We start from the raw sequence: 11,074 nt of genomic DNA, 5'->3' as shown, positions 1-11,074 counted from the left end.
GACAACACAACACCCAGTCCCTAAGCGGATAAAATCTCTGACCCAGCTGGGAATCGAACCCGGGCCTTAGCATTGACAGCCTATAGCGCTGACCAAATTTTTGTTGTTGTTGATCTCATTTTGTTCTATATTGTTCGTTTAATTTGGTCGAGGCGGACGTCCGATGACACCTATTTAGGTTCTTTGTTGATCCATTCACTCAGTTTTTTTGTTACAGAGGGTAGGTAAACCACTCAGCTACCGGGGGCGAGGTTGTTGTGAGCGGTCGTGACTATGGCCGTGTCAAAAGGGAGCGGCAAGTTTCTCAGCCAGAATACTCATACACTCAAAAATTTTGTTTCTTTCTGCCCCTGAATAAATTGTAACATGATATTTAGAGGGTGCTTTCTGCTTATAATTTTAAATCTGTTTCTTAAAAAAAATGTTTTTAGGAATTAAATTCCCATTTGTTAAAAGCAATTTCGTTTTGATTTCATCAGTTACTTCCTGGCAACTACTTCCACGCACACATAGTGTGATTAAATGTGTTAATGTTCTTGATGAATCGCTAGTAAATACAGTAAATTCTTAAGAAAAAGTTTTGAAAGTAAATTCATGGTTCAGTAAGTTACTTGTATCATCATGACCTTTTACTATGCTTTTAAATTCGTGATAGCTATGTCGCCGTGCTTTTGTGTTGCGTCTATGTTAGAGACTAATGTCTACTGGCAGAAGAGCGGATGGACTGCACTGCTACTGCGTACCCACCATTCTGCTCACATGGGGCGAGGGGAGGGGGGGGTTGTAATAACAATAAAGGAGAAAAAGCTCATAGGACTGCTAGGTACAAACAGAATGTTTTGTGACACTTTTATTGTAAAAAGGAAATACATCACAGAAGTCGTCACGTGTGCTTCTTTGAACCCACGATGGCAGCTCTGTGGACAGCCGCTGTCAGTCTCTTGCTGGATAGCTTGTCTGTGGCAGCCTTCACCGCCAGTGTCAGTAGCGCCAGCACCGCTGCGGCGGCCGCCACCACCGCGGCGACCACGTCGAGCAGCCAGAGCTGGAGCCAGGAGAGGTGGAGCGCCGGAGAGCGCAGGTGGGGGGCGCCGCCGTGGCGCACCACGTACTCCGTCCAGAAGACCGCCTCCTCCAGCGGCGCGCGCGGCCGGTCGCGGAACACGCGCGACAGCTGCTGCGCCTGCTGCCGGTACCTGCCGTGTCGCCGTTTGCAGGTAGTTTATTTCGTTTGCACACTACTGGCCATTAAAATTGCTACACCAATAAGAAATTCAGATGATAAACGGGTATTCATTGGACAAATATACACTCCTGGAAATGGAAAAAAGAACACATTGACACCGGTGTGTCAGACCCACCATACTTGCTCCGGACACTGCGAGAGGGCTGTACAAGCAATGATCACACGCACGGCACAGCGGACACACCAGGAACCGCGGTGTTGGCCGTCGAATGGCGCTAGCTGCGCAACATTTGTGCACCGCCGCCGTCAGTGTCAGCCAGTTTGCCGTGGCATACGGAGCTCCAACGCAGTCTTTAACACTGGTAGCATGCCGCGACAGCGTGGACGTGAACCGTATGTGCAGTTGACGGACTTTGAGCGAGGGCGTATAGTGGGCATGCGGGAGGCCGGGTGGACGTACCGCCGAATTGCTCAACACGTGGGGCGTGAGGTCTCCACAGTACATCGATGTTGTCGCCAGTGGTCGGCGGAAGGTGCACGTGCCCGTCGACCTGGGACCGGACCGCAGCGACACGTGGATGCACGCCAAGACCGTAGGATCCTACGCAGTGCCGTAGGGGACCGCACCGCCACTTCCCAGCAAATTAGGGACACTGTTGCTCCTGGGGTATCGGCGAGGACCATTCGCAACCGTCTCCATGAAGCTGGGCTACGGTCCCGAACACCGTTAGGCCGTCTTCCGCTCACGCCCCAACATCGTGCAGCCCGCCTCCAGTGGTGTCGCGACAGTCGTGAATGGAGGGACGAATGGAGACGTGTCGTCTTCAGTGATGAGAGTCGCTTCTGCCTTGGTGCCAATGACGGTCGTATGCGTGTTTGGCGCCGTGCAGGTGAGCGCCACAATCAGGACTGCATACGACCGAGGCACACAGGGCCAACACCTGGCATCATGGTGTGGGGAGCGATCTCCTACACTGGCCGTACACCACTGGTGATCGTCGAGGGGACACTGAATAGTGCACGGTACATCCAAACCGTCATCGAACCCATCGTTCTACCATTCCTAGACCGGCAAGGGAACTTGCTGTTCCAACAGGACAATGCACGTCCGTATGTATCCCGTGCCACCCAACGTGCTCTAGAAGGTGTAAGTCAACTACCCTGGCCAGCAAGATCTCCGGATCTGTCCCCCATTGAGCATGTTTGGGACTGGATGAAGCGTCGTCTCACGCGGTCTGCACGTCCAGCACGAACGCTGGTCCAACTGAGGCGCCAGGTGGAAATGGCATGGCAAGCCGTTCCACAGGACTACATCCAGCATCTCTGCGATCGTCTCCATGGGAGAATAGCAGCCTGCATTGCTGCGAAAGGTGGATATACACTGTACTAGTGCCGACATTGTGCATGCTCTGTTGCCTGTGTCTATGTGCCTGTGGTTCTGTCAGTGTGATCATGTGATGTATCTGACCCCAGGAATGTGTCAATAAAGTTTCCCCTTCATGGGACAATGAATTCACAGTGTTCTTATTTCAATTTCCAGGAGTGTATTATACTAGAACTGACATGTGATCACATTTTCACGCAATTTGGGTGCATAGATCCTGAGAAATCAGTACCCAGAACAACCAACTCTGGCCGTAATAACGGCCTTCATACGCCTGGGCATTGAGTCAAACAGATCTTGGAGGGCGCGTACGGGTACAGCCGCCCATGCAGCTTCAACACGATACTACAGTTCATCAAGAGTAGTGACTGGCGTATTGTGACGAGCCAGTTGCTCGGCCACCATAGAACAGACTTTTCAATTGGTGAAAGATCTGGAGAATGTGCTGGCCAGGGCACCAGTCGAACATTGTCTGTAACCAGAAAGGTCCGTACAGGACCTGAAACATGTGGTCGTGCATTATCCTGCTGAATTGTAGGGTTTCGCAGGGATCGAATGAAGGGTTGAGCCACAGGTGGTAACACATCTGAAATGTAACGTCGACTGTTCAAAGTGCCGTCAATGCGAACAACAGGTGACCGAGACGTGTAACCAATGGCACCCCATACCATCACGCCAGGTGATACGCCAGTATGGCGATGACGAATACACGCTTCCAATGTCCGTTCACCGCGATGTCGCCAAACACGGATGCGACCATCATGATGCTGTAGACAGAACCTGGATTCATGCGAAAAAATGACATTTTGCCATTCGTGCACCCAGGTTCGTCGTTGAGTACACCATCGCAGGCGCTCCTGTCTGTGATGCAGCGTCAAGGGTAACCGCAGCCATGGTCTCAGAGACCAGTCCATGCTGCTGCAAACGTCGTCGAACTGTTCGTGCAGATGGTTGTTGTCTTGCAAACGTCCCCATCAGTTGACTCAGGGATCGAGACGTGGCTGCACGATCCGTTACAGCCATGCGGATAAGATGCCTGTCATCTCGACTGCTAGTGATACGAGGCCGTTGGGATCCAGCACGGCGTAGCGTATTACCCTGCTGAACCCACCGATTCCATATTCTGCTAATAGTCATTGGATCTCGACCAATACGAGCAGCAATGTCGCGATACGATAAACCGCACTCGCGATAGGCTACAATCCGACCTTTATCAAAGTCGGAAACGTGATGGTACGCATTTCTTCTCATTACATGAGGCATCACAGCAACTACGCATTTCTTCTCATTACATGAGGCATCACAGCAACGTTTCACCAGGCAACGCCGGTCAACTGCTGTTTGTGTATGAGAAATCGGTTGGAAACTTTCCTTATGTCAGCACGTTGTAGGTGTCGCCATCGGCGCCAACCTTGTGTGAGTGCTCTGAAAAGCTAATCATTTCCATATCACAGTATCATCTTCCTGTCGGTTAAATTTCGCGTCTGTAGCACGTCACCTTCGTAGTGTAACAATTTTAATGTCCAGTAGTGTATATACATCTGACATGTACAATTATTAACTCTTATGCATTTCTTCAACTCAGCCAGTGGTAGGCAGCTATCAGTAGTGTCTACCCGCGGCAGATAAGATGCAGGTTGTTGAATCAGGGCTAACATGTAGCGAGCAGCGGGACGAGGGAATAGTCACGTAACCAGTGGGCTTGGACCACAGAGAACTGTCTATAACACGAACTACGAGAGAATTTCCCGGACCTTATCAACTCAAAACAATATTGTTGTCACATTTAAAGGGGAGAGGTTATACATCATCTGAGGGGTAGAATATGGCCTGTCCCGAATTAAAAATGAAGGAGTGGTCGCAGTATTGAGTATGATCACTGGCGTTATCAGTCGTCGGTTGTATGATTTGGGACAGCTCAGGCTGTTTACTGCCTGGAGAACATTCTAGATATGAACTTAGGTAAATTTTTGATGCAGCCACGAAAGTTCCGAAACTAATACACCATTAGGAATCAGCAGATGTGGCGAGACGTTGGGGTATGGTGAGTAGGTACTGGCTGATTTTCTGTGCTGTATACCGTAGGTTTTTATGCTGTAAATTTTGAGTCCTGTATTATTTCGCATGGTTGCTGGAACAAACTGTAGCTCCACACATTTCTTACAAACGTCAGAACTGATGAAAATAGCTGGACACCCTCCCCTCCAGCTCTATATATTTTTCTATTCAATATATACTGATCAGCCATAACATTATGATCACCAACCTATTTATAGATATAAATCCGTCCAGGCGATAGCAGCGTCACCTGACGTGGAATGACTACTAGTCAGACACACACACTGTGCATATAGTATCAGTCACCGTGCTGCCCATGTGTAGAATTGGGAGGATGCGCGATCTATCTGAGTTTGACAGAATGCAGATTGTGATAAGCCCAGACGATTGGCATGGCCATTTAGGAAACTCAGCGACTTTTCGGCTGTTCGAAGAGCGCTGTGGTGAATGTCTTCAACACGTGGCGGAACCACGATAAAACCGTAAAAGAATATAAGTACTATAGACTGCAAGGAAGTTTGTTTTCGTGGTTACCGGTTTCAGTCAGTTGCTGGCCATCTTCAGACCTCATACCATGTTGGTGGGAGGTGGCGGCGAACGGAGCAGGCATTAAGAACTCCACGAATGTCAAATGCTGACTGCGGGCACTTGATCAGTTGACGTCCGTGCAGTTCGTAACGCCTGCTCCGTTGACCGCCACTGCCTACCAACATGGTATGAGCCATGAAGATGGTCAGTAACTGACAGAAACTGGCAACCACGAAAATAAACGTCTCTGGTGGTCGAGACTCTTGTTCATTTTAAAGTACTAAGAAAACCTCTGTTCTCCAAGCAATCCATTAGGGAATATATTCCTTTCTGAGGCACAGGCAGTTTTAATAATGAGTAATAAATGTAATTTTTCTTCTAGTGTTGTAGGTAAGGACATAACTGTTATTCTGAAACTGTAATAGATTGTTGTGACGCAATCCATTAGCGACATATGTTCGCTAATGGATTTCGTCACAACAATCTATCACAGTTTCAGAATAACAGTGATGTCCTTACCTACAACACTAGAAGAAAAATTACATTTGTTATTCATTATTAAAACTGCCTGTGGCTCAGGAAGGAGCTCAATACGCAGCAACAAAAATTTTTCATTATTTGCCCAGTGACATAAAATGTCTGACAGGTCACAAATTTTTAAATATAACCTAAAATCATTTCTCCTGGAGAATTTCTTCAATTCTATGGATGAGTTTTTATTTAAATATAGAGCGACTGTTAAAAGCTTAGATCTCAAGCGTAGTTACAACAGAAGATTTGAAAGATGGTATGTTCATTAACGTTAAAACTGATCGTGTGTGCTTATCCTGTAAACTGACTCATGCCACATCATTTCGATAAAAAATAGTTAAAATGATATATGAAACATGCAGCTCATTAACTGACAGTAAGTCCTTAACGTAAGGTATTACAGATAGATCTGTGAGGCTGAAGTATTTTTTACACTTTGTCATTGTTGCATTATTAACACATATTTTGAACAATGTAGCATATCTTTACGTGTTTCCTGGTAGAACATTCACGGGGCATTGGTAGATGCTTGTGCTCCTCATTACGTGTTTGCCTCTCCAACCTATAGTTGTGGAATATAGTATAAAGCTGTATAATATATATACAGGGCGATCAAAAAGTCAGTATAAATTTGAAAACTTAATAAACCACGGAATAACGTAGATAGAGAGGTAAAAATTGACACACATGCTTGGAATGACATGGGATTTTGTTAGAACAAAAAAAAAAAAAAAGTATTGCTAGACGCGTGGAAGATCTCTTGCGCGCGTCGTTTGGTGATGATCGTGTGCTCAGCCGCCACTTTCGTCATGCTTGGCCTCCCAGGTCCCCATACCTCAGTCCGTGCGATTATTGGCTTTGGGGTTACCTGAAGTCGCAAGTGTATCGTGATCGACCGACATCTCTAGGGATGCTGAAAGACAACATCCGACGCCAATGCCTCACCATAACTCCAGACATGCTTTACAGTGCTGTTCACAACATTATTCCTCGACTACAGCTGTTGTTGAGGAATTATGGTGGACATATTGAGCACTTCCTGTAAAGAACATCATATTTGCTTTGTCTTACTTTGTTATGCTAATTATTGCTATTCTGATCAGATGAAGCGCCATCTGTCGGACTTTTTGAACGTTTGTATTTTTTTGGTTCTAATGAAACCACACGTCATTCCAAGCATGTGTGTCAATTTCTACGTCTCTATCTACATTATACCGTAGTTTATTCCGTTTTCAAATTTATACTGACTTTTTGATCATCCGGTATATATATATATATATATATATATATATATATATATATATATATATATATATATATATATATATATATATATTGTATAGTATAGCATAAAGCAGTTACAGGACTTTATTTGTAGCTGGTGGTTGCAGCAAGAAAAACGTAACCACCGAGAGGAAAACAGGCACAGCCACGTCAGATATAGGTACGCGGCACACGCTCGTTAAATATTCCGATCCACGTGCCTGTACAGTGTAGCTATGTCTGTGTGACCGTAGTTTAAGGGACGCAGAAATATCTTTTGTGTTGTTTAGGGCAAGTGTGTGACCAGCTTTTTGATTATTCTGAAAATATTTTTGCAGGAACAAAACTAATAGGGATAACAAACCGAGTAAATCATTATTAAATGATCACACCGTAACAAGCCACTGGAGACCACAGGTGCCCGGAACGAAAACTCTCATGAACAACTTTTGAAATTTTGTCGATAGAATTTGGGTTCACTCAGTTTATTGAACTCCTTTTGAGTAATTTGGAAGTTATTTTTCAATCCAACCATTTCATTCCGTTAAGAACTTCATGGCTACTTGTCCGCTTGGAAATCATAATTCCACTTTTCAGTCTCGTCCAGTATACCGTAAGCTCACATAATGGAATTCTCTCTGGAAGTCACGGAAACGCAGCAAGCTCGCTAAAATGAACAAGATGTGTATTATTGAGCTTGTAGAGAACTAGATTTTCAGGTAACTCTGCAAGACAATATCCAGTCATGTGGAAAATATTCTTCGAACACAAGCTTGCACATTGGTCTCTGCGGTCGATCATGTGTTGGATATAGCTGAGTATCAATTTGGAAACAGCGTCCTCTAAAAGCTACAGCTAGTGGAACGCCAATACAGTTCATAAGAAGATAAATATTCCAGATTTATACGTATTGAATTTTCAAAGTTACTGTTATGTAATTCTGACATTAGATTTTTCACGTACGCTATCATTTCTTATTGAACAGCGTGGGAACTATTCCGACAACGGTTAGTACGTTGTGTGGGACGACAAACTAGATTTTTCGAGAGGAAACTCCGGTGTGTAGTTGCATAATTTGGGCGAATGATGCGTCAAAGTTTGAGAAGAATAGCGTCCAAGCATCTTGTTTGGTATCCGCGTCAGTCAACTACGTCATTGTACAGATTGCTTCTAATACGCTCCTTGCGCATGTGCTTCGTCTTTCCACAGTCCTCTGTCGTCTTAATAACTGGGTTGTAGCGTTGTTTACCAGAGAAATAACGTTGTTGACAACGTTACGACCACTGCGCAAGTATCAAAGTGATCGAAAAACTGCGTGCATGAGGAAATGTAGATGGTAACAGCAGAGCTGCGTCACTGTTATGAAACTTTCTGCTGCATTCGAGATTCGCATCAATTGGGAGAAAACTGAGAGGTACCAGACAGATGAAATATTTTCCGCCTGATTTGTTTCTCAAATTGTTGTTTCTACTTATAGCAAAGTGGGTTTTCTCTGCTTATCACATTTTACTGTGTGTACAGCCATACTGAATGGTACTGAGAAATTTAATTCCTGAACACTGGATCAATTACTCTGCATTTCTGGCGGCTACGAGGAGGTATCTAATCAGTTGACTGTCGTCAACGCTCGGCCCCACCACTTCCCTTTAAGGAAAGCATGTTAAGAGGATGTATTAGTCAGCACTCGCCAAATAGTGCACAACTGGACGCACGTTTTATTGACATGTGAAGTCAATATCCAGGTAACACTACTGGGTAACCACTAGCAAAATGTACACTTTGTGTAACAGCATTTTCAGCACTGCACCCTTCAGCCATAATTACCAACTTCCCTACAATTCGCCGACGAATGCACGTCCGCTCGCTTGCGGACAAGGCTGAATTCGCGCAAAAATCGTATTTGGCCAGACGAGAATCTGCGTGCGCTGATGATCAGAAGGAACCTCCAGAGAATCAACGGGAACCTATGGGCTGAGATAATCTGTGATCTTGGAGCAGTATCTAATGTTAACGGGGCTGGCTACACACTGCCTTGCGAATTTCACGAATATTCCCGTTTTACATGAGTAGCATCGGGCGCCTCCTTACCTGGGATTATCAAGTACTTCCGTGATCGCCCAAAGGAGTGTGTCAGCCGTGATGTTGCTGAACTGAAGCCTCAAGGCGTAGCCGTGCTGCTCCGCCCTGATCATGTTGCTGTCCTGATCGGCGAACACGGGGACTCCAATCAGGGGCACCCCGTGGTGCACGGCCTCCAGCGTGCTGCCGAGTCCACCGTGCGTGATGAACAGCTTCATGTTTCTGTGAGCTGGAATTTAAAGCAGGTGAGTGTTAGGTCGCAAAACGTTTGGTGGCCTCATATTAAAAAATTTAGCCTAGCATAATACCCACTGATAATCCATCATGAATGAGTTATGCCGAAAATGATCTCTGTGGAAGAAAACTTATTACATAAGAGCGAAAAGTTGTAATCTGTCTTCCTAGTACCATGACCAGTGGCGGATTTACACATTTGTCACCTGTAGGCTACTCAAATTTTGCCACTCCTATCGTCCTCTACAATTCGATACCCTACTTCACAATCATATTAATTAACAATCTTTTTGTCAATGAAATTGAAACTTTATAGTTTGGCAGTATTGTCCTAATTACACCACCTTTGCCCCGTAAATAGTATGATTGTGAACTAGGGCATCGGTGAGTCACTTCTTAGATTATTTTGTTTACAATCCATCGACTTAGTTCAAATTGCACAAGAAATAGTTTTTGGGTATATTTCTGAGCTAATAAAAGCTCAATCATGTACTACTAGTAAGGCGGAGTACGGTATGCATTAAAACTACTGACACAATAATGTACGTTCGGTAAGCGTAACTAAATGATTTTTATTGGCTTACTTACAGTTTATAAACAATATATTCAGTTATCTAGTAACATTTCGGCTGATGATGACGACGAAATTAAATAAGTTATGGAAGTTTTACAATACATTTTCGCACGATTTTCTATTCGCAGAGTCATCAGTTATATTGTCGTACAAAATTTTGCACATTATTTCTCACTCTATTCACAAAAGAGCTTACTGTTTTGCTTTTCTTAGTTTATGATGGATTTAAGAAAAGTTTTTACCCATTATAAACAAGAAAAGCTTCTCTCACCTGAACAATTTGGCGCTGTCGCACATAGAAGCATGCAAGGTGCTACATCCGAGTTTTGCAAATTATGTTTTCGCAGGAACGAAGATAGGCTTTCCATTAATCCGAAAACTATGATTACGTCCTTCACGGTTATGCTACTGGATATAATAGTCTTCAATACACGGTATTTCGGCGATCGATCTAGCCGCCATCTTCAGGTACGATCGCTGAGGCACAATCACGTCAGAACTGAATGAACATCAGAGACGGCGGCTCCTTTATAGCCCGGGTCCAGGCCACTGCGCCTGCGCTAGAAGCGGAATGTTGCCCCCTGCAAAGCAAACAATTGCAGCGCCGCCGGCGGTGGAAACTGGCGAAAGTGATAAATCGCAGATTAAAATGTGGCGGGTCGAAAACCAGACCGTCGTGGTTTTAATCAGATAAAATAGGGTTCCGTATCTTGCTTGAAGTAAAACCTCTATCCCTGTTAATAATATCATCGGATAATCGTATTTCGATGGATTCCTTGAGTACACAATCCCAGGAGCCGCCGTTTCTGATGTTCATTCGGTTCCGCCGTGAATGTGTCTCAGCGATCGCAACTGAAGATGGCGGCCAGATGGATCGCCGAAATATCGTGTATTCAAGACGATTATGTCCGTCAGCATACCTGTGAAGAACATAATCATATAACACATCGGGAATATCTACAGGATTACACCAGAAACCTCTGCGGGGTGGAGATGATCATTCTTGTTGAGAAGTTTGATAAATTTCGCAAGAAGAAAGGGAAGTTGCTGAGTTCACTTGTACTTTTATTGAGATACCATGATGAAGGTATTGTTCCAAAAGTGCTAAATTTTCTCACTTTATTGTTACTAGAATGGCAAAAAGGATCAAGAAACATCCTAGTGTGACGTTAGTACGGGAGAGAATTCGTTTCACATGTCAACAGTTTTATCTGATATCCAAAGAATTGTATTTCTT

At 44.7% G+C, this 11,074-nt stretch overlaps 1 protein-coding gene across 1 annotated transcript in view; it reads right to left on the bottom strand.

Moving 5' to 3' along the window:
• Positions 1 to 883: 883 nt before the first annotated feature.
• LOC126101376 (UDP-glycosyltransferase UGT5-like) overlaps positions 884 to 11,074 on the bottom strand; it is a 40,267-nt gene continuing 30,076 nt past the window's right edge. Inside the window, exons 4-5 of the mRNA XM_049912043.1 lie at positions 9,039 to 9,258; positions 884 to 1,196 (exon numbers count right to left, since the gene is read on the bottom strand). Of these exons, the coding sequence (XP_049768000.1) occupies positions 884 to 1,196; positions 9,039 to 9,258 (533 nt within the window). The remainder of the gene's footprint in view (positions 1,197 to 9,038; positions 9,259 to 11,074) is intronic.

Source organism: Schistocerca cancellata, chromosome 9 (assembly GCF_023864275.1).
Source record: "Schistocerca cancellata isolate TAMUIC-IGC-003103 chromosome 9, iqSchCanc2.1, whole genome shotgun sequence".
Classification (NCBI taxonomy): domain Eukaryota; kingdom Metazoa; phylum Arthropoda; class Insecta; order Orthoptera; family Acrididae; genus Schistocerca; species Schistocerca cancellata.
The sequence above is the reverse complement of the archived record's forward strand: the minus strand, read 5'-3'. Positions and strand labels throughout refer to the sequence as shown.